Source organism: Pezoporus flaviventris, unplaced genomic scaffold (assembly GCF_033815535.1).
Source record: "Pezoporus flaviventris isolate CSIRO_AGI_PZ_B2104156 unplaced genomic scaffold, CSIRO_AGI_Pfla_v1 ptg000034l, whole genome shotgun sequence".
Taxonomy (NCBI): Eukaryota; Metazoa; Chordata; class Aves; order Psittaciformes; family Psittacidae; genus Pezoporus; species Pezoporus flaviventris.
In genome coordinates, this window is record NW_026892582.1 from 985,338 (window position 1) to 1,008,876 (window position 23,539).

Genomic DNA, 23,539 nt, shown 5'->3' on the forward strand with positions numbered 1-23,539 from the left:
GCCTCGGCGCTGTCTCAATGTGCAAAAGAAAGGGAAAAGCAGCAACAGGAGAGCAAAGGGCTGGAGGGGTGCCCAGACTGTGGGGGGGCTCTTCTCAGTTAGAGATCCAGGGCAGAGGGGTTCCGGGGATGGAGCCGTGTCCTGTGGGACACCCGCCTGACACAGGGTCGGCTGCAAGGCAGATGCTGGCAGCGCTGCAGGGCTCAGTGCAGTCAGTATCTGCATGGCTGCTGGTCAGCTTTTGCCTATGGGCACAGGAGATACTGCTTTCTCTGCCTTCTCATAGTAAAAAACATGGGGGGAAATGGATGCAAAAGAAAACAAGGATGGGAAAGCTGCAGAGAAAATGTGATTTCTTTGAACATCACCAGTCTTGCCCCTTTACAAGTTCGTGTTGTCTTTCTCATTGTTATCATATGATCTTAGGTACGCTTTGACAGCTGAGACTGTAAAAAACAAGTGCCCTCAGTGGTGTGACTAAGTCTGACTATGGGCAGATGCTGGGCCTGGTTCTCTGCTGTGTTACTCCAGTCTGACACCAGTACATTGCCATGATGACATCATTTGGATTATTTGTGATTTATAGTGATTGAGAAAAATTGGGTTCTGTACAATAATGCAAACAATGAAAGACACAAAGCGAAAATAGTGCCTTGGAACTGCACTTTCACATTGCATGATATTTTGAGGACTTAATGTTGAAAGCCTTAGCGTGCACAAAAGGAATTTGCTTCATTTCGTATATTATGCAGTTGTCTGAAAGAAACAGCAAACAGCTCCTCAGCCTGAGCATGCTCTGCACATGCTGAATTGTGGGGTTTTCTGTCCATCAGCTTTCTACCAACAGATCTCCACTGAAACTCAGATCGACACCTGCCAGCAAGACTAGCTGCTGGACCCATGACCAAGGAAATACAAATGACCCTTGCCTTTAGCAAAATTCTGGCCTCTGTTACATTGATCTGAAGCAGTTTTGCTAAAGGCAAGGTTATCTGAAGCATCCAGTTCTCTGTGAGGGCAGAACAGGTCTATCTGTGCCTTTGCAAACAAAATGCCTTTTCCATTCCTTCTCCACAGAGCAACTTCACATCACCCTAATCCCATACAAATTCCCTGGGGTCCAAGCACCAGCCTTTTCCTAAGACCTTGAAATCCACAGTGCAGCCACAATTATACCAAACACTTGGTATATAACACAGCAACTGCTTCAAGTCTGACCCGGAGATACTGAGCTGAGGAGCCACTTCCATCTTAACTTCAATGTTGCCACCAGAAACACCATCAAAAGCACCACCCACCAAAACCATGGTGAGCCACAAACAGCACGTGTGAGAGATGCTCCACCAGCATTTATCCAGCCTCAGCTCCCCGCTCGTGACGCCGTGCGGTGAGGCACTTACCGTTCTTCCGCTCTGCGAAGGGTGGTGCCTGGAGCTTGGGGCCATCTCTCACTTCGCTGCCAGCCTTTTCCTTGGGTGTCTTTTCTTCTTCATTCCCGCTCGGCGCGCTTCTGTGGTCGGAGCGATCCTGTTTGACCGCACCATTCATCACCGTGCCTGAAGGGAATGGTCCAGATTCCTGCTGCTCCACTTCAGATGATCAGGTAGAGAAGCACACCCCAAAGTCACCTCTGGAAGAGAAGAGGAGCAGGTAAGGATGAAGTTCCCAACCAGTTCATAGAACTGTGGACAAAGACTGGCATTTATGAAACAATCAAACAGCAGAGGAGCCATTACTCCATCTGTTCTTCTGCATTGGACACACTGGAGAGGAAGAATTTAGGGTTCCCTATTGCCTGCTTGGTTCTGCTCTCCTTGTCTGTTGGGTCTGCATCCTTGCCTACTTTGCTGCTGATGATGAGAAAGCGATTCAACTGTTAGAAATACAGAACAGGTCTACAAATGAGGTCAATCTTCCTTTATATAAAGCTCTGGTCTGCTGAGAAAACGGGGTGATGGAAATAATTCCACACAACACAGAATAGGTTAGATCCAGATTCCACACAACACAGAATTACATGATACAGACAGCAAACACCAAATAGCAAACCTCAGCTAGCTTTTACAGCAGGAAGTGTACAAATGCCCTGCAAAAACTGTCCATTGACATCCAACCTGTCCCTAGCACACATGGTAGAGTTAAAGCCTTTATGAAGAACTCAGCCAGATTACGTAAAGAATTGTGTGAGTTTTCAAAGGATGGGAGGAGTTGTTTGTTCTGCTCTGAAGTTTATGTGGGGTTTATGGTCAAAATACATCAGGGAAAGTCTCAGGAAATTCTGCAAATTCAAGTTGTGCTTCTACATCTATGTGGGCAAGGAGATGCTTGCCTTGCTGACGCTCATAACTCACCAGAAACAGGCACAGGAAGGATTTAGCTCACGCCAAATGTATTTGTGGGATGCATGCACGTGAGCCAGGAGGAGCTGCTGATACTGAGCACAGCAGAAGAAAGCTGCAAGGGCCGTTTCAACATCATGTTGTCTAAAACAAAGCTCCAGATGCTAAGTGAAAGTGAATGCCTGTAAGAATCAGCACCAGCTCCTAATGAGTCCCATCAAGAAAGAGCCGAGGAGAGCTAAAAAAGGTCATTTGTAGAGAGCAAGAATAGAAAAGTGCAAGATTGATTCAGTGATAAAATCTGATTTAATACAAAAAAGTTACCAATTTACTGTATAAGGAAGTAAGAATAGTGCATTGTATACGATACCATCTCCTCCACGCTGTGTGTGCCAGGACTGTCCCACAGGCCTCTTCCTACCCTGCACTTGCAGGGATTTTGCCAGCTTCTTTCTCATCCATCTCACTGTCTGCCCCCACCTGCCCCATGGCTGTGTCCCACTGGCTGCAGGTGACATACTCCATCCTCTTCACACTGGGTTTTGTTGCTGGGAGGTTCCGTGTAGGGTGTCCATGAGGTGGAAAGGGAGAAGGTCCCAAAATGCTTGTGTCCCTTTATCACTTTGGAGGTGGAACACCAAACTGCCCCCATGTGCATCACCTCAGGCAGCCTGTGCCCATACCCAACCTTGCTGTCTGGGCTCTGAAACAAATGCAAACCCACTCTTGATCCAAGCCAAGTCCTTACCCACCAGACCCTCCTTTCTCCCACATGCTTCCCATCACTGCTTTCTCCATCCTTTATATCCACTGCCTTTACATCCCTTTCCTCATCTGTGTTCAGGTATCCCTACCAAAGTCTGACATGCTGCCACTACACATGGAAACAGCCAGGGCTGTGTGATGTGCTGCATCTTTGGGTATGTGATGTGCTGCATCTTTGGGTATGTGATGTGCTGCATCTTTGGGTGTGTGATGTGCTGCATCTTTGGGTGTGTGATGTGCTGCATCTTTGGGTATGTGATGTGCTGCATCTTTGAACTGGCAGTCTCAGTTCCCATCTCTGCTCAAGCGTTTTAGCAGCTCATGGTCTTTTTCTAGTGCTGTGACTGCTGTGCCATGCATGTGCCCCACTGCGATGGGCAACTGACCCACTGCACATCCACCACTAGTGGCTGTAGGGCCGCAGACCCACTTTGGCACAAGCAGCCCCTCAGCTCTCTATTTAACTTGTGACTAACGTGGAACATGCAACAAGTGTTTACATTGCTATTTTAAAACGTACATGTTTTGAACGTTTAGAAGTTGCTGATATGATGCATCTTTGCAGTGGAAACAGCGGGTGATGACAGGACAATCCAGCAAACTGCATCTGCTTACAAAAATGAGACTTTGTTCAACTGAACACTAAATCTTTGATAAATGAGTCAGGCCTTTGGTGACGTACATGTTGAACCAATATGACAGTTTTATATGGATTATGATTATTAATGCTTTTGACAAATCGAGAGCCTGAGCCAGCCAGTGCCGAAGCTGCGAGACCACCAGCAGAGGCAGGAGGCTCTCAGGAAGGCTTCTTACAGGCTCTGGGTACAATCTTCTTGCACTCAGGGCACATGCAACGCTTTAATTTGCAGTGAGTGCACCGGGGTGCCTGAGCCAGGCATCCTGAGACACAGGCAGCCACCACACACTCAAGCACCAACGGCTCAATGGTGGGGCTTTTTTTCCTGAAGTCAGATTTGGCCTCAAAACACCCCACATTGTTCACTCACTTCAGCCTCAACTATTTACAAAGCTTAAGCGCACTTCTGAGCCTCGGAGAACATCTCCCATCAAGCACTGCTGCCAGCACATAAATTGCAAGGCTATACACAGTACAGGCCATTTCCCATCTCTCTCTGACTATAAATATCAAATTCATAAAGCTGGACTGCCATGGTGGCTCATGTGTACTTCCTTGTAAGACACTGGAGATTCTCCGGAGCAGATGCCTGGTTTACAAGCCTCCTTGCTTTCTGTTCAGAGAGCACTGTAGCACGGATGAGGATATGCTTTCCCTGGGATGTGGGCCAGGCTGGATGGACTCATCTCCTCACTGGCCAGGTGGGTATGGCCAGGTCATGGCACCATCTCACATATCACCCTTTGGGTCACAGCAGCGTAGGCGTTCATGCATTCCCCTGGAGCTGTCACACACTCTGTCCCTGGTGCCTGCTGTGACACAGGCGGATTGCATTGGCCCTGCCTGCAGACTGACCCCTCTGGGTGCTGCCTTCCCTTCCCTCCATCCCTGCTGCTGCAGGAGGGAGCAGCGTGCCCAGGCAAGCCGCCCTTCTCCCCTTACCCTGCTCCCCCATCTCCTGGGCAGCCCGTGCAGTGCCCGCACGCACCAGGCTCGGTTTTGAGTCTGTCCTGCTGGGGGAGATGTAGACTGAGGATTGTGCGGGCCCGGGAGGTCCTGCTCTGCCCAGGCACAGCTCGGCCATGAACGTTTCTACACGGTTTGGAAACAGGAGCGCAGCGCAGGCACATCCCTGGGGAGTGCCGTGGACCTGGAGCATGGATGAAGGTGCCTCGACCTCCCTTTGGACTTGAGCGTTCCGCACCATGCAGCCAGGGTAACTCATGCAGGGGACAGCCCTGCATGGGGGCAGCTTGGCAAGACCAGCTCTGCCTCAGTGCTGAGCCCTGACTGTGTCCCTCTGCCACCCGGCAGCCCCCAGCCCAATACAGCAACCACCGAGCATCATCGGGCAGCCCGGAGCCATCCCTGCCCTCATCCAGGCTGGGTGCTTGGTGCTGCTCAGGCTTTGCAGAGGTGGAGGCATCGCTCCTGCACACCGTGCACCCACACGCATGGCACTGGGGGCTCTGCAGGATGCTCCGAGTTTGTCACAGCTCCGAGGGAGATGTTTTCCCACAGCAAAACTTCCCAGGATTTTTTATAATCTCCCCTGATCCCGAACGGAGATAGGGAGATATTGCAAAATAAAGCAGGGGGGAGGGTAACAGGTCACTCATCATTTCCCACTGGATAATTCTAAAATTTTTCATTTTTTAACTGCTTCTTAGAAAAATGAACTAAACCATAGAAACCAAAAAATTATTTTAAGAATTGGGGAAAAAACCTTATCCCCCTGAGAAACAGTTTTGGCTTCAGCAGCTCAGCTTCCAACCAGGAAGTGGTTTGTCTGGAAAATTCCTAAACTGAACAGTTCCCTGTCCAGGTTGCACCAGTTCACTTCCATACCCCAGGTCTCCCCGTGTCAAGCAAATACGTGGATCAAGCTTCTTGCTGGCTTTCCAGGAGCGAGTTAGGAGTGAGCACCGTGCCAAGGTGTGCACCAGAAATAGGATCTGCTGCTCCCTGGAGCAAAACAAGACCCTTTCTGAGCCCTGGCCTGGCATCTAACATAGGGACAGACACTTCTTCCTCTGCTCAGCACCATGGCTGCTCTGCAGGTACACCTGAGCAACCCAAAAGGACAAGACAGAAAGGAGATGGAAAGCCTCTCTGTCACGTGAAGCATGCAGGGATCCAGGCTTGATCCCAGTGTCTGAGCAGAGGCCTCCAGCACCATCTAAGACACCCCTGCTTGCCTGACAGACAGGATGCAGAGCCTACGGCAGCTGGACATAAGGCATCTCTACAGGCTTGGGACACCCATGTTTAGGCACCTGGCTGCTGCCTGTAGCCTGCATAGGATTAGGCACAACACCTCAAAATGCAGTCTGCTGCTATGCAAATGTCTTCCTTTAGAAGTGTCTCACTGGAATGTCTTAATGAGCGACACTGGCACAGGGCTGGCTCCTGCTTGGGTTACTGAGATGCAGCTTTGATGGTCCGCACGGTTGTTCCCTGCCCAGCACGGACCCATAAACTAATCTGCACTTTCCACCTTCTCACCTTTTCCCCTGTGCCACCTCCTGCATGCACTGAGGTGGGAATGAGCATAGCTTACGCTTCCTCACATACTGGATCCATCTAAATCCTCCCCTGCTTTCCTGTTTGCTCTCTTAGAGGTTGAAGTGGAAGTAAAGACTTTTAGCTCTAATGCATGTGCAGGTCCTCTTAAGCAATCGTGACCCACCATAAAACTTCGAATTCCCAAAGAGAAAAACCAGGAGAGAGATGTTCAGAGATGCAGACCAGCCTTATCAAATTCTTCACGTGTTTGTTGTGGTGTGTTTGTATTCCTGGACTTCTGCTTGCAGGAATGTTGCTGATAAACCCATCTCACTGAACATGGACTTTGTGTGTTTTAGCTAATGTTTACAGTGCTCAGACAGTAAAAGTAGCTCTGGATTCCTGTGTGTCCCGTGGACATTTGTACTGTCTTGCTGCAAATGCTGATCAAACCTTGCTATGTATTCCTCCAGTGGGAATCTTGCCTGGTCCTCCTTTAGAGCCATGCATGCTTGGCAAGGCAGAAGACAGCTCTTGCCCCTACACCCAGAACAAGAAGAGACCGTTGCTCCTCTGGGACCATCCTGGAGCTGCCAGGAAACGCACCACTGCTCTTATCTCATTGTTTCCCTTGCAGATGATGTCCCCACGGATGGTTCCCTTCTCTGAACTCCCTCGTGCCTCCAGGGATGCAGAAAGCCCCATCCTGTGACAGCGCTGGAGCAGCAGCATGGAGCCTACAGGCTGTTTCCCACAGCTCCGCACATTCCTCCCATGGCCCAGAGAAGTGACCTGGTCCCCACTGCAGCCTCCACGCAAGCTGCAGCTCAGGAGGAGCTCCTGGAAAACCCAGGGGACTTCCCCACTAAGTGGAAAACAAAGCAAGGAAGCCTGCCCCAAGCCTGGATACCCCCTTCACGGACAAGTTCTTCCATGCAGCTCCTTGTGCATCCCCTCTGCCAAGGCGCAGTGAACAGAGCTGTGCAAACACGAGGCCATGAAATCTTCACTCAAGGCAAACTTGCCCAGTGTTTGGTCACATTGTGATCCTCACGCTCAGCAAGGTTTGCCAGCTGTTTGCACCCCAGGGGGTTTAGGATCGTATCTGCTTTCCAGCCTCCACATTGCCAGCACTGATAGCTGCTCCAAGCTGCCCACAGGCCATGTGGCCTGAGACAGCAGCAAAGAGCACAGTGATGGGAAGTGGCAGCTATCTTCACCCAGGCCTTCAGCCTGGGGAAGGCAATGGGATATAGGCACTGCTGTTCTCAAGGGAGCATCTCAGTTTTGGCATCAGCCCTGCCCCTCCCCTGCCTTGAAAAGGAGTAATTTCTCCTTCATTTTTCACAGAATGAAGCTTTAGCTGGTGAAAAGTATCAGAGGCAGTGGAGAACAGGAAACCAGTTGTGGCCCCAGATCCTCCTAAGTTCCACCTCTCTGACAGTCCTCTAAGTAGGCTGAAGATGTCTGGCACAAAATCAGACTGACAAATTGTACACTGTGAAATAACTGATCTTGTTGGTGTAGGCTCTCAGTGATCAGATTCACTGGTGCAGATTCTGAACCTGCAACCTCATCTACTTGAAGATGTCCCTGCTCACTGCAGGGGGTTGAACCAGATGAGCTTTGGAGGTCCCTTCCAACCCAAACTATCCTATGATTCTATGAAATTCCTCAAGAACTGATTCCCTGCTTGTGCATCCATGTCCATAGCTCACCTGCTGGCACCCAAGGGCCCTTCCCAGAACAAGGACTCCTTGTGCCTGAAAAGGCACAGTGATGTGGAGTCTAACACGGTGGCAGAAGGTGTCCCCCTGACACATCCAATGGCATTAGGATGTATCAGGGACACCACTAGGACACCCAAAGAGCTGTCAGCCTTCTTTATCCTCCCGTTTGCAGTGTGCAAAACTGACACTAATGCTATCTCCTTCCCTTGCTAGGAAGTAGCTCATGAACATGGATGTGTTGGGATGCTTGGCAGAGCATGCAGCGTGGATGGGACCTGGGCTGGGCCTGTGGGGACACTTGTGAGTGATGAACTGCACGGAAGAGGCAATGGCAAAGCTCTTCTCTTGTTCCATGTCTGCCTGCTGCTTCTGCAGGACTGATTAATAGGGAAGTGCCAGGTCAGTATTAACCTTCCAAAAGGTACCTGGCTGAAACCCTGGCTAAACTCCGAGTTTTCTCAGGGGACCTGGGAGCAGGCCTGTGCTATACAAGATCTTAGCTGACATCTGTGCAGGATCCAGCTTGGTGCTCACTGCCAGCTGCCTGATCAGACCCAGAGCTCCACAGCCTCCAGTAAACACGCAGGGCCTTGAGAACAGCATGTCTCAGGTCCACAACCTGGTGCAGCTCTCAGAGCTCCCTCTGGTTGGCATCCATCTGACCACGTCACCCTGCAAGTGCAGGCACTAGAGCCTGGCACTCTCAGCTCCCTCTGCATTCACCGGGGTGAAAGAGGAATTTCTACTGCCTGTCTGTGAGCTTAAGAGCAGGTGAGATGATCTGCTCCCTAAAGCACCCATTTCTTGCCACTGGCTATAGAAAGCGCCTCTGTGATGGACTCACAAGAAGGATTAGCTGAGACAGTGGCCACGCTGTACCATGTCCAGGGTGTTCAACCCTCAGTCCCACTCTTGCGCAGTCTCTTCATTCACAGCAACTTGCAAAAGAAGACAGGGAGGAGAGGATACCCTGTTTGCTCACATTGCCCTCAAGTTTTGATGCCTCCTTGTACAGCTCCTCTGCACAGGCTCTGTATTGGCACAGAGGCAGCCCCAGTTCCTGGCACTGTCCAGGGGAAGATGTCCCTACAGCCAGCACGCTGCTAACAGGACCCATCGCAGTGATGGATGGCGGTGTAAGGGATGGATGGTGGTGATAATGCTGGGACATGGTACTGTGCTCCAGACACAGAGTAAACGCTCCAAGGGAAAGGGGGGGAAACAGAGTCATCCTCACAGGCAGAAAGAATGAAAGCTTTGAGAAGGGGAGCAGAGTCTGCCTGGGCAGCAGGCTGCAGGAGCCGCAGGAGTAAAATTTCACTTGTGGCTATTGAAGACAGAGGATGCATCTTCCTGCTGACATGGGGCAGCCTGAGCCCTCCAAACTCCTGTTCTGGTACAGACCTTATTCAGGTCTGGTCATGGTTGTACTAAAGGTGTGGATGGCAGACCTAGGGCTGGTGCTTTGGCATTCCTGCAGACTTATGCCTAATGCCACATGACACAACCCTTGTGGAGACTCCAGCACTATCCTCTAGTGCCTTGTGCTGATCCCTGGCTCCTGTGAGCAAGCCCCGTGCCACTAAAGCCAGCCTGCTCTTCCATTTACAACCTCTTTCCATGCTGAGAAAGAGACACAAACACTCAGAAGACCAGGGTACAGTGGATAGGGAAGTAGGGCTGGGACCTACACAGTCATCCACAGCCTCTGCTCTGACCATGGGCTAGCCCAGGGCCAGGCACAGGGGCTACTAGCCCTCATTACTCAGGCTGCTGTACTACTGCCCTCTGCTACAAGCACTTTGTCAGCTGTGGTTGTGGTTCCTGCATTTGGCTTGACATCAGAAGTCCTTAAGGATTGCACTTCACGTGCTACCTAGCATTCGCCACCAGTTCTTAGCCCTGCTCATGCGTCTGCGGCTATTTCCTGGCAAAACAGTCCATTAAAAACACTACTATAATGTTACTGGACAACACATGCAAATAGTTCTGAGTTAGATAAAACACCTCCTTATGAATCTGGGCCATGTTTGTAGATTTTAAAGTAATCTTAAAATAAACTTCAAAATCTTAAAATAAGCGGTAATGTTCTAACTATGCTGAAAAGGCTCAAAAAGCAGATATCAACCTCAAATTTGTTCTTGCTGCGTGCTCTGTTTGCAAAACTGCTTTTAGGCTAATCTTGTGAATTGTCCAGGTCTGACTCATGAGCCCTATATGCTGGGGCTGGTGGTGCTTGGATCACACCACATACTGCTGGGACACTGGATGCAGGGTGCTGCACACCCATTCCCAGCAGCCTTGGTGGGCTGAGGACATGGGAAGGATGAGGGCTTTGGTAGCAGCAGCATTTGTTTCTAAACTACTATTTGATTTGACGGCAGCCCGTGGCAGGGGGTTGGGACTGGATGAGCTTTAAGGTCCCTTCAACCAAAACCAGTCTGGGATTCTATTTGATTTTATTTATGAACATTTAGCAATGAGCCGTTTCTGCTTGTGACACCTGGACTGTTTAGTAAGGACAAACTGGTTCAAAGGAAACAACATAGAACCCTAGAATGCTTTGGGTTGAAGGGACCTTAAAGCTCCTCCAGCTCCAACCCCTGCCACGGGCAGGGACCCCTTCCACTAGAGCAGCTTGCTCCAAGCCCCTGTGTCCAACCTGGCCTTGAACACTGCCAGGGATGGGGCAGCCACAGCTTCTCTGGGCACCCTGTGCCAGCGCCTCAGCACCCTCACAGGGAAGAGCTTCTGCCTTATATTTAACCTAAATCTCCCGTTTCAGTTTGAATCCATTGCCCATTCTTCTATTGCTACAGTCACTGGTGAAGAGTCCCTCTCTGGCATACATTGGTTTCAGAATTGGGTTTAAATACAGCCCCAACCAAATTTCATGTTTTTCAACTTTTCAGTGAAATAGGAGAATTCCTGGCCTCTGGAAGTGCCCGCTGGTATTTAATACTACCAGCACCACTGTTGCCATTAACACTGACACTGCTTCCTACTAAGTCATGGCTCTGACAGCTACATGATGGGCAGGTTTCTCATTTCAGCTAAGTGTGGAGGGTTCCTGAGGCCAGGCCCTACAGCAGGCTTGCCTGTCCTACTCTGAGCTTCCTGAGCTCTTGGGCACAACTGTCCACAGCATCCAGGTTGAGTTTTCTCATAGCATTGCATTGCATTCAGGAAAAAAACCCTACTGTCATGGAAAGCTGTCCTGGACTCAGCAGCCGGAGTCTTTCACCAGAAAAGTGGCTCTGCCTATTGCAAGGCTGGCCCTGCAGCACCAAAACAAGACACTAGCTGAGGTTCCTCAGCCCATGTAGTTCCCTAGCTCAGTGCTGAGCAGCTTCTGTCTCAGACCTGGGTCTGCTTGTCCTCCTCACATGACATTACACAGTGTGGATGCACTTTGCACTGGGTTTGTGCAATGTGCCCACATCCCAGGGTCTCCCCACTCCAGCCCATCTCCTAATGGTCAGTGGAGCCCAGCTCCCAGCTCAGGTTCTTCTGCAGCCACCAGGGAGGTCCAGCTGTGATCAGCCACCTCCGACAGGCTCTCCCGGTGACACTTGCACCCCTACCAGCAGCCTCCTCCCCACATTTCTGCAAGCAAGCACTGTCTTGTCTCATGGAAGGTCATTTGAATGTCTTTGGTTATCGCTGCATCGTCTGACTGTTCCCTAACGCTGCGGCATTTGCGGTTATGTCTGATCTTTGTCTCTCTCATTTTGTTACGTTTTAGAAATGTAATAAACACAATCTCTCTGAAAGAAAGAAAACATGGCAGAGATCTGAAATGGAAAATGAGCGCAGACTGGAGCCATGCCTCTTTGCTAGAGGCCAGAAGGAGGGGAAGCAACAAACCCCACAGTGACAAACACTGTTAATGAAGCGACGAAGGCAGCTCTCAAACGGGAGTGCAGCTGAAGGCAGAGCCAGCTCGCTGGTCCCTCTGCCCGGCGCGGGGGCCTCGCCAGCCGGAGTTGGCAGAGGGAGCTTTCAGTGGGTGGGAAAGGCCACAGGCTGACCTGGCAGGGCTTTGGGAAAGGTCCCAGACTGCTGGCAGAGGACTCGTGTCCAAGGGGTGTGTTCCCGCTGCAGCAGGGACCAACCTGAGCCAGACTGGGGTGGGCATGTGCACTGAGTGCGTCATGCCCTGTGCACTGCCTCTCTAGCCCCACGGCTCTGGGTCTGAGCGCTAAGTAAGTACCCATCTGGTGGCAGGGGTCATGTCCAACTCCACGTTTCGGCTTGGTGACCTAAAGCCTCTCTGCCTTCTTCAGCCATTCAGCCAGCACAGGCAGGAAACACAGGGCATCCGCTGACCTCTGTAGACCTTGTCATCCCCTTGCTCCAAGCCTAGTCAAAATACAGGGCACATTTGTCCAGACCTCTCTCTCGTGCCCTCAAGTGTTGGCACAGGCAGCAGCTGGAGCAGTGTCTGTCTGCTGCCCAGAGGGCAGCCAGGCCCTGGTCTATCCAACTGAATCATCTGGGCTTCAGGGTGCGTCCTGTGCAAGCTGCTGTCGCTGCATGAATTAACAGAGCTGCCCAGTAAGAGCTTCTAACCATAACCCCACAAAGGGGTTCTGGTGCATAGCCTGTCTTCTGGTGCTGAGCCCTGCAGAGGTCTCCAGGGCAGTCTGTGAACTTTCAGATCACAGACACTGTGACTGGAAACCATGAGGGGGGCTGCCACAAGCTGGAAGTGACCACAGGGCTTGTGCAAAGGGCTCTGCTTCAACTCTTTCTTCTGTAGGTTTCAAGGACCCTTTACTTCCTTGTTGCTAGATCTAGTGCAGCCAAGCCTGAGACATTCTTCAGTCTCCTGCTGGACTTCCTCAGTGCTGTGTGGCCCAAAGGACCAGGCCCTGTTGTCAGAGCCAGCCCACGATTAACAAGGGTGAAACCCCTTTCAGTCCCTCTCTAGCTTGGTAAACAGCTTTTACAAATGGGAACTCTCCTCAAGCAAGAGATGTATCCCATGGAGACACAGGTCTCCACTGAATGAAGATAAGTGCATGATGGTCCCAAGCTTGAGAGCATCCTGAGGTGGGTCACCCACTCAGTCACTGTCCCATAGCAGCTTTTCCCTTTAGAGTGAGCAGCTGAACCGTTCATGGGGGTAAGAAAGGACATACACTGTGTCCTGCAGGAAATACCTGGATCTACAAGAGAGACATCATAGGATATTAATGATTCACTCATTTCTTGATAGAAGGCAGAACTAGTGGTCACCATCCATCTTTAGGTCTGATCCTCTACAATGGTCCCAGTGACCAAGGTAGCCAAAGATCTACCCATTCTCCCTGCACCCATAGGACTTGTAAAAGTGAAGCTCCTTCATCACATGAAAGAAGGTGAAAAGCCACACATGGATCCAACAGCCCAGCTGAGGGCAAAACACTGTGTGGCTCCCATCCCAATACATTACTGTGAGCAAGGTACTTCACACAGGCACACAGGAGTGCTCTGACACTAGAGAAGCAGTGCACCAGCTCCAGATCCCACCTCTAGCCAAAGTACTATGAAAGCAATCAAGCTGCTTTCTGCATCCCAAAAGCCAAGGCTGCATCAGGGTGAAAGAAAACTTGTGGTTCTTTCAGACAACTAGTTAAAGCTCTGTAGCAAGAGGATAATAAACCATCACGCAATGAAGAATATCAAGAACTGAAGAAGCCCTCTCTTTTTAGCAGCCTTCCAGAGATACTAGCAAGTAAAACATTCAAGGCCATTATCCCATGACTTCATTTTTCACTCTAGGATCATTCCTGTCATGTCATAAAATCCCTTCCATTAACTTATCGAGCTCCATCTAGAAACAACATCGGCTCCTTGCCCCTACTTTCCGGTTTGGAAGGCTGCTCAAGAACGTCATTCTTCTACTGGCTAGAAATTTTAATATGTCCTCCAGTCTAAATTTATCTGCAAAATCACCCAGACTGAAAACACGAGGCCTGTGCCCAAAAAGGGCCATGTTTAGGTAAGGACAGGTGGGGTTATTGTAAGAGGCAAGGCTTGGCATTACCTGGAACTCCAGGTCCAGTCGCCAGTCTCATCACTGGTCCCTCTTATTTCAGTGACCATGACCCACAGCTCCCTGGAACACCTGAGAAATCAGTTCCCTGCCTGTGTGGGAAAGGATCAGTAAAGCTGCACAGGAATTACAGAATTCTTTCACCATGGATAACATCGATGCCAGAAAAAGAAAATAATAATTATCCCACAGTTATGCGAGGACACATGCCCAGTATTTCCATGAAGAATCCAGATTCCAGTTGTAATAGAACTTTATGGAGGAGCTGAGTCTGGCTTGGAAAGGACACAAACATAGCTACAAGACAAGACGCAGTGAAGTGTCTCCATTGATGGTTTTGTCTGTGTCCTGGCAAGTAAGATCCTTGGGAAGTGGTGTCTAGGGATGAGAAAGGACATCTCCCTACTCCTGTCAAATACCCTAGAAAAGGTCAGGGTATTGATGGCTTCTCCTGAGGCAATAGTATTACATCAGTGGATCCCCATTCCCAAGCCACAGCTCACATGGACAGATTTAAGCCTTCCCTAACCACAGACAAATGGGTCCTCAGCACCAGAACCACAGTAGGTGTAATCTGGTTCAGTAAGGTAGAGGAGTACCAGAACAGGTGGCTCAAAGCTCAGACCCTGGCACCACCGCTGGATGTGCTGGTGGAAGAGTAATGAAGAGTCAGAAGGTACATGGTACAGGCAACCCATCCAAATGGCTCTGCTAAAGCTACTTATTTGAAGGTACCTGGATAAAGGTGACTGGAGTGATCTTGGATTGCCAGGACATTTCTAACAACTCTTCTCACTAAATGCTGTTGAAGAGCTTTTATAGAATATGAGTGTTTAGGAATAATGAGCAACCCAGAGGCTTGTTTTAATGGAGGAAAAAGGTAAGAAGTGCTAGGGCTCATGCTGGTCAACACAATGATCTAGATAAAGAGAGGAATTTTCCTTGTAATGTCCAATTACTCAGTGCCATGAAAAAGAAATGGGACATGGAAAGCTGTACAAGGATATCCTGATACTGAGTGGCTGAGGGATAAAAAGGTAAATGCAAAGTAATATCTATGGGGAAAACAATCCACAGAGAAGAGCAAGAGGGATGACCTAGAGAGAGGTGAAATGGGCTGGAACTCTTTGCTTGGAAGATGAGGACTGAAGCAGGAGACCTCAGGCTGGACGACTGCCCGGTCAGGAGTGGCCCAAACAGCATCAATAGGAAGTGGTTGTTTTTTCAGGAACTAGGAAGGATCAGTGATGTGCTCAAGCATCAGGTTTAAAAAAGACAAAAGCAGGATTTTTCTCTCCCATTTCATACACTGTGGAACTCGGCTGCAGGATGCTGAACATGCCCGAGGGTTGGAAGGGTTCAAAAGGCACTTTGATACATTCAGGGATATATGAATGATCACAATACATTACCACGAGATATCAAACACAGAGTTCTGTTAGAAAACAAACTCAAAGTGAGATGGGGCCTTAAGAATCAGTGATCTCCTCTAGCCATGTCCACGAGGTTGGAGACCAGACACTCGACTAGACTGGCCTGTCTTTTGACCCCCAGTAGAGCCATTCTTATGCTCTCTGTTTTCACATGTGAACATGCTTTAGTGACTGTCTATCAACTCTGGTTTGTGGCACAGTGCAGCACAGGCAGGGAGGAGAAACACACATGGCTCAGGAAAGGATGGAGATCTGTGGTAAAGGCTCTTGAGGCCTGGCTGAGACTCAATGCGCCCAGCACAGTGAATGCTCCAAGGCTGTGAGAAGCCCTGTGGCCCCACCGCACGTCCCTGCTGCCAAGGGACATTCCTCAGAGCTACTTGCTAAATAATGGAATCTAAATTTCCGCCTTTTTGTGGCAAAGTTAAAAAAAAACACTAAAATTAACCCAATTATGTCCTGGTCTAAACAAAGGGCGTCTGGGGCTGCCAATTTCACAATTATCCCAATGCTTCTTAATATGACACAGATAAATACTTTCCAATTACCCAGTGGAACAAGGCTGCCCTGGGGGAAATGGAGAACAGTATATTACAGGGGCCAGAGACCCAGGAGATCCAGGATTTACCCTCCACTACTCTTGCTATCCACACGTGGCAGGGGAGGGATGCAGCAGGGTGAGAGCTCATCCTCGCCCAGCCCCTGCCGCTGCAGGTGGGACTGTTCTCCCAGTAGTACACAGGGAGTGGGGCAGTAAGGGGGGATGGAGCTGAGCTGCTCCACCCTAAAACTCCTCAGAAGTCCCACACAGGAGCTAGTTCCCTACTCCATCTCTGGCAGTGTTCAAGGCCAGGTTGGACAGAGCCTTGGGTGCCATGGTTTAGTGTGAGGTGTCCCTGCCCATGGCAGGGGGGTTGGAACTGGATGATCTTACGGTCCTTTCCAACCCAAACTATTCTATGATTCTATTTTTCAGATGAAAACATACAACTGCTTCACCAGACATGCTGGGGTTGTAGAGTAGGTTCTTCTCACCCTGGGTATTGGCTACAAAGCTCTGCTCATTCAGGAGTTGACTGGGAGCTTTATTCCACCCACAATAGGTCTGCACAGTCTCTGAAGCACAGAATCACAGGTTGGTTTGGGTTAGAAAGAGCCTTAAGATCACCCAGCTCCAACCCCTGCCGTGGGCAGGGATGTCCCACACTAGACCATGTCACCCAAGGCTCTGTCCAGCCTGGCTTCAAAACGTCTCTTTATCACACTGAACACACAAGCTTTGGAAATTCTGCATTGGAGAAAGATGCTTCTCTCACTGAGCCCTGAGAGCCCAAAGCTTGCTCTGGGGGTGGCTGAAGGACCTGAGTATGTGAAGACGTGTCCATGCTGTGGGCAGGCTGAGCCCGGGGGAGAGGAGCAGAGCCCATGTACTGAGCTGGGCTCATTGCCCTGTGCTGAACCAGGAGCGCTGAGGCCCTTCTCCTCTCTCCTATCCTTTTGCCTGTCCAAAGGGGCTCAAGGACCCACCTGTGTCCTCAAGCTTTGTGTCTGGTTAACCCCGAACCTCTTCTCTCACATTCCAGGGAGCCGAGGTGCTAAGTGCTATAGCCATTAGTACTACAGCACAGGGGAGAACAAGGACATTGGTCACCTTAGAAACTCAGAGGGGTAATTTTCTGATTGATATCAGTTCCAGAACCAATGCTTTAAAATTACATTCAGACTTGTTGTTTTGGCAGAGTAACCAAAAGCAGATGCTGGATGGATCAGCCAGCAAGAAGTGTAAGGACTCCCTATGGATACACACGCCCAGCACACTGAAACAACCAGCCCAAGGAAGCATTTTCTTGCTACCTCAAGCACCTTGCCTCCCACAGACTGGCTCTGTCCTCTCCCCTCTTTCAGGGTCTCTTTGTCCATTCAGACTGACCCAGTGGCAGAGAACATCTTGCATCCTTCTGGTATTCTGCAGGCCTTTCCTCCCCGGCTTGGGTGGGTTTGATGCTCCCATGAACTCCTGGGCAGATGAAGCTTTGTGGGGATACGTGATGCTTCTCAGCTGAGGGCTCCAGGGGCAAGTTCAGAGGGGGATGCAGAGGACACCAGGGTATACTCAGTACTCAGTAGCTGCCAGGCCACCAGTTTAATCCCCCAGGTAATTTCAGGTCTTCCCTGGCATTAGTTAGCTGTTTTTCACAGGTACACTGAGCACTAGCACTGTACCATGTGCAGGATGCTCTTCCAAGCATATGGGGAGCTGGTGAGGCAGGCAAAATGAGGCACAACCCATTCCCAAATGTCCCTGGCATCTTCCTGTCCAACCTGATCCTTTTCTGGAAGAGTCTGCATGACACCTCATGGCAAAGCCAGGCTGGTTACAGATGGACTTTTCCCATGTCCTAGCCTCACCCACGTCCTCTCTGCAGAGGCTTTGTCTGCTGTACTGGGACTCATGCCCTTGGTAGAAGCATGAGGAAGAGCGGAGGGCAAACCAGGATCAGTGGGCACTGCCCTGGAGGATGCTCTTGTGTTGGTAAGTACCACTCTTGTTAGTAGAATCAACCAATCATAGAATCAACCAGGTTGGAAAAGACATTTAGGCTCATCCAGTCCAACTGCTCCCCAGCCCTGCCAAGGCCACCCCTAACCCATGGCACTGAGGCCTCGTCCCCACGCTGTGTGAACACCTGCAGGGACGGTGACTGCAGCCCTGCCCTGGGCAGCCTGTTCCAATGCCTGGGCACCCTCTGGGGCAGGAATTGTTCCTCAGCTCCATCTAAACCTGCCCTGGTGCAGCTTGAGGCCGTTTCCTCTTGTCCTACCAAGTACCTCACAAGAATCATGCATGTTCTGCTCAGGTCAAGTTTCTCCCCTGCTGGAACAGGAACTAGGGTCAAACACAGAGAACTGAGGAGTGGAGTACACAGGGGTGACAGCAGGTCCATGAGCAGGGCTGCGAGCACCACATGCTCTGTGCAACATCCCAGATCCCGAGACAGAACCTGTGATGGACCTTTGAAGTCCGCAGTCTCTAGTCTTTGCTATCTTGAGTTCCTCTAAGCTGATCACTTGCCTGAGGCAAGATTTGCACGTGCTTCCTGACCACAAGTATATAAGCATCACACTGCAGAGAGAATCACTGCATGATGCTAGTGCTGCATTTAGAGTGTAAAGAAAGAAGGCAATGAAGATATGAATGCATCCCTGTGGTCACCAGATCATGCAGTCCTTCAGCTGAAGAAGCTTCTGTATTTACTGATACAGACTGCACCTCTGCTTCCAAAGATGCTCCCCTGCACTGCTGCTGTCTGCTCCTAGCAGGTCTGTCTCCACAAGACAGAGCTACTTGTGCTGGTGCAGGAGCCACCATCCTTCCCCCTCCAACACAAGCAGTCCTTATGCCACCACGAGCTGGTTTCAAACCGGAGCCAGGGACAGATAGTGAGGGGTGAGCCTGATGCTGCTCAGTGGAAACTCCATTGATTACTCGGTGCGGTACCTTCCCAACATCATGAACACCTCAGCCCCGGGGGAAAATCTGGGTTCTATCAGCTCTTATAAGCAAGTGTTTCGAAAGGTTTACAGAAAAGTAAAGTAAACAGAGCTCTGAGTAACAAAAGAGCCCCGTTTATGCATTCTTTGATTCACTGTAAAGGATGGTGTAAACTGACTTTTTAACCAAGCATTAGGCAAGATTTGGGCCCCCGCCATTATATAATAAACAGTGACATGGCTATATTAAAATATTTACTTAATGCACTGAAGTGACTTATAGTATGAGTGGCTACTCAATAGGATGGCCTAAGTGTTAAGGCGTCAGGTGCCATCGCCTGTATAAATATTCTGTGTGCACTTGTTTATAGGAAAACCCCATCTGGATTTGGCTAAAACAGCAGACACCCTGCTGACCCCAGTTTTTGCTATTGGAAAATATAACACAAGTGTTCACTCATCTAGAATAACAGCAGCAGTTAAGTGCCATCTGACAGACAGAAGGGTATTGGCTTTTCTCAATAGACAGCAGGCTTGGTGCTGTGAAGGGCTTCACAGCAGCAGCTCCCCAAGATTTACAGCATCCTGTGGACCAGAAGCAAAAGCCTCTGCCTCCCTGCTCGCAGCCTTTAGCAGACAGGAGACATCAGGATGGCTGGGAACATGCAAAAGGACTGAGACACCCCAAATCTGCTGAAGCACAGAGGTGGGCTGTGCCACTCTGCGAGAAGACAGGATGTCAGGTCCCCTCTCCACCTATCTGGCTGAGAAGTTAAGCAGCTTCAGTCCGTCTGTGATGTCCACACAGTTGTATGAGCCCGATGGAAGAAGAGTCTGGACTCAAGTAAAGTGCATGAGGGAGCAGCAGTATTCCTGTAGCATGCTGCCACCTCCTGAGCTGGCAGCGGGAGCAGGGAATTCCAACCAACCGCTCCCTGAGGGTTCTGCATCCTGCTTGTGGCTGTGAGAAACCCCATCCTGCTGCTGGAACAGACCTGCCACGAGCCACAGGTCTGACCGTGCCACCTCCTGAGCGAGCCCACCACCAGCACGGGGCTCTGTGCATGCTGCTCTAAACCAGTCCAAACCCTGCCCTGTTCTGAACTTCCCCTTTGTCCCAGCCTGTGATCAGTCACCGAAGCAGAAAACACCCCCTGCTCCATCTCCATCATGGGCATCTTCCGGGGTATCCCACTGAGGACAGACTGTGGTTTCTCGTTCACCACAGCCCTTCAGACAGAAGCCAAATGACCAGCAAGCACGCTTGCTACCTCCTTCTGCACCCAGAATTTAGCAGTTCCACCCCAAAGCATCTCCTACCTGCACGTGCACAATGGTGCAGAATCTGTGCAGTATTCAGTTACTTGTCAGCTATTCCTACTCCCTGCCTCAAATACATATGTTGGCACAGAGAGAAAGATATTTCAGCATTATGTTTTTCCATGTCAGCTGGCTGCTACACCTCATCATGTCCTAGTCTAGATGTCTGCAAACAGCACAGAGTTTGATCATTTGTTCCAGCATTTCACAGTATAATTGGAATAATGTGGATTATTCCATATATCTAGATCCTTTTTTCTCCCTGCCTGAAGACAGACACAATCTTGTCCCTGCCCTTGTTCTCAGGGAGAGCTGCCAGTTGTGAGATGGCTTCAGTTCCCTAAATGATCCAGAGAAATGCAGCAGAATTTCAGCAGGCCCTGCTGAGGTGAAAATAAATGGATTTCACTTATGGAAACACTCTCAGAATGATTTCTTATTCCATCCATCTCCCTCTTTGTAGCTAGTTAATTGCATTAATCACTTCATTGAAGTTAATGATTCCTGGAACAGCTGAAGCACAGAAAGCATTGAATTTTTCAACCCCACCATTTCATCTATGAGCTTCTCCTCTGCAGTGATCAGAGGGCTCACTTTCTTCGACCTTCCTTGGGCCACTTAGAGTCCTGATCCAGCTCTGGGGCAGCAGCACAAGAGGGACGTGGAGCTGTTGGAGAGAGGCCAGAGGAGGCCATGGAGCTGCTGCGAGGGCTGGAGCAGCTCTGCTCTGGAGCCAGGCTGAGAGAGCTGGGCTGGGGCAGCCTGGAGAAGAGAAGGCTCCTGAAGGGGAGACCTGAGAGCAGCTCCAGTGCCTGAAGGGGCTGCAGGAAACCTGGAGAGGGGCTTGGGACAAGGGATGTAGGGACAGGCCAGGGGGAATGGCTTTAACCTGCCAGGGGGGAGACTGAGCTGAGCTCTTAGGCAGAAGCTCTTCCCTGTGAGGGTGCTGAGGCGCTGGCACAGGGTGCCCAGAGAAGCTGTGGCTGTCCCCCAGCTTTAAGGTCCCTTCAACACAAACCAGGCTGGGGTTCTACAACTGCCAGCTCAGAACCATTTTTAACAGGAGGAAACTGCAACTGGGCAGCTGTGTTCTACCAGAATAAAGCAGAGAATTTCCCCTGGGAAAACCCCACCAGGGGCTGTGCAAGGTGAAGGAGAGACCACGGTGATGGACGTGGTCCTGTCCACCCACCTCTCCCTGTGTTGATCCCACATTGCCATGTATCTGCCCTGAGGTCAGGGTGCTACTCCCATGGCTCTGCTCACCCTCACCAGATTGCAGACAGCTGGAAGTTGTAAAACGCTCCCCAAATCTTGAGCCTGCAGCTCTTCCAGGTTTGATTTTCCCTTCCCACCCCCCACCACTATCCCTTTTTCCTGTCTTCCAGTCTTTAATTAAATGACAACACGGGAACTGTAATTACAATCCAACTCCCATGTCCTGTCAGACAACATATAGCAGAGCAAACCTGAGTGCAGAGCACTGGCGCAGAGGCTGCACACGCACACCGTGTGTTGCACTATCTTTACGAGAAGGATAGTTTAGTCTAGTACCCTTTCTGTTGAATAACACCATCAGAAGAGGGGCCAGGATACAGAGATGACAGCAACCTCACCTTGTGCTGGGGTTGTGAATTGATGAGATGGCAGCTGAACTTCTGTGCAGGAAGGATGCAGTACATCAGCCCCCTGCATGCTGCAGGAGAGCGGACATAAATCTTCAGGCACATGCTCTCAAGAACAGGCTTCCTGCTGCTGCTACAGCAGTTAACAGGAGGATGTGGAGGGTTTCTCACCCGGCTTTGCAACCAGCAGAGTGAGGTAGCCACTGAAGAAGGGGAAGAGATGTCCCACATTGAGGCAGGAGCAGTGCAGGCAAACACTTTTTCCAGGGAGCTTCCCTACATTGGAGCTGTGAGCCAGCTTCACATACAGCTCCTCAGGACTCCTGATCGTCCTGTCTGCTCCCAGCACATCCTCCTGCCCTGAGCAGCCAGGCTGCAGGGTTCCCTGCCTGCCTCCAAGCAGAGAAATGCTCCTGGGTCCTGCAGCTGGTGTGGATTATACAATGGAAAGACTTTCTTATCTTCTCCCATCACCATCACAGCTGTACGGACTGGTACAGCCAGGCTGTCACTGCAGGAAACCTCTGACTGCCTGATGTGCACTGGGCCCTTCCATTCCTCGGGGATAACAGAAATCAAGAGTATCTACTGCCTGCTGAGACCTAAATTCACCAGCTAAAGATAGACCCTGCAGCTGGGGCCCATAGGCTCTGATTAGATGAGTGTCAGGTGGGTGGGAAACAGAAATTGGGGATGGTTTGGTACACAACTATGGCATTTCCAGCACAACAGGCATCACAGAGTGCAGTGGAATTGAGGCAAAGATGAGAACTGGTGGGAAAGGCTGAGACACTGGGATGACTGACATATAAGGAAAGATTAAACATGTCTGCTTTAGGCATAGAAGCAGACTGAGCCCTTCATTAGTGCTGCCCTATCCCTTCCATGAGAGTCCTCACGTGGAAGCACCAAGCACTGCATTAATGGTGTCACTGGCTAAAAGGCTAAAACAATATTCTAACAAGTGCGTGGGGGTGACCGAAATATGTTTGTGAAAAGAAAAGCAGCAGTGCTTTCTCCTCCTCTCCTCTCCACACGTGGCAATCCTTCCTTCACATCACTCCAAGTCCAGAAGACAAAACTGTCTTCCCAGGTTGAGGGCTCAAGCTGCAATGACAGGAAGGGTAAAGCCCCAACTTGGAGGTCTCCCTGGCTGCTGCTCTGGGAGGTGACTGAGGTTTCAGTGCAGAGGTAGGGAAGGACTCCACTGAAAGCAGCTCCTTGAGATTATCCATCTCCCACAGAGCAAGGCCACCACTGGCCTGCCAGCCATGCTTGGGTATGTTTCTCCACCTCCTTGTGTGCCCTGTTTAGTTTGTCCACCCTTGGGAAAGACATTTCTTCCATTCTATGATTCCATGATTTAGTTTCATATAGCAACTCTTACACTGAAATCTGGTCATGACTGAAGCTTCAGAGTGCTCTAAGTACCAAGCACCCCCTCCCTCAAATTCCTGGCTCTTCAACCTCTCTTCCCCATCTCTCGCCTGGTCTCCAGCCTGCTCTGTTGTCCAGCTCACTTCCTTTTCTCTGGCCCAACTCCTTACAGATCCCAGCCCTTTTGCTGTGCACTTTTTCACTCCACGTTCTCCAGCTCTCAGGCCTTCTGACCCTTGATCCCTTTTCTACTGCTCCACCGGTGTCACTTGT

General features: G+C 50.3%; 1 protein-coding gene across 4 annotated transcripts in view; it reads right to left on the minus strand.

Annotated features, from left to right (window-relative positions):
- Positions 1-23,539, minus strand: part of MYOCD (myocardin) — a 225,828-nt gene that overhangs the window by 100,873 nt on the left and 101,416 nt on the right. For 3 of the 4 annotated variants that reach the window (XM_061461915.1, XM_061461919.1, XM_061461918.1), the window contains exon 2: positions 1,401-1,630. In XM_061461915.1, coding sequence (XP_061317899.1) covers positions 1,401-1,548 — 148 coding nt within the window. In that variant the 5' untranslated portion in view covers positions 1,549-1,630. Of the gene's footprint in view, positions 1-1,400; positions 1,631-23,539 lie in introns of those variants that run through there. The other variant, XM_061461920.1, reaches the window with a different exon arrangement.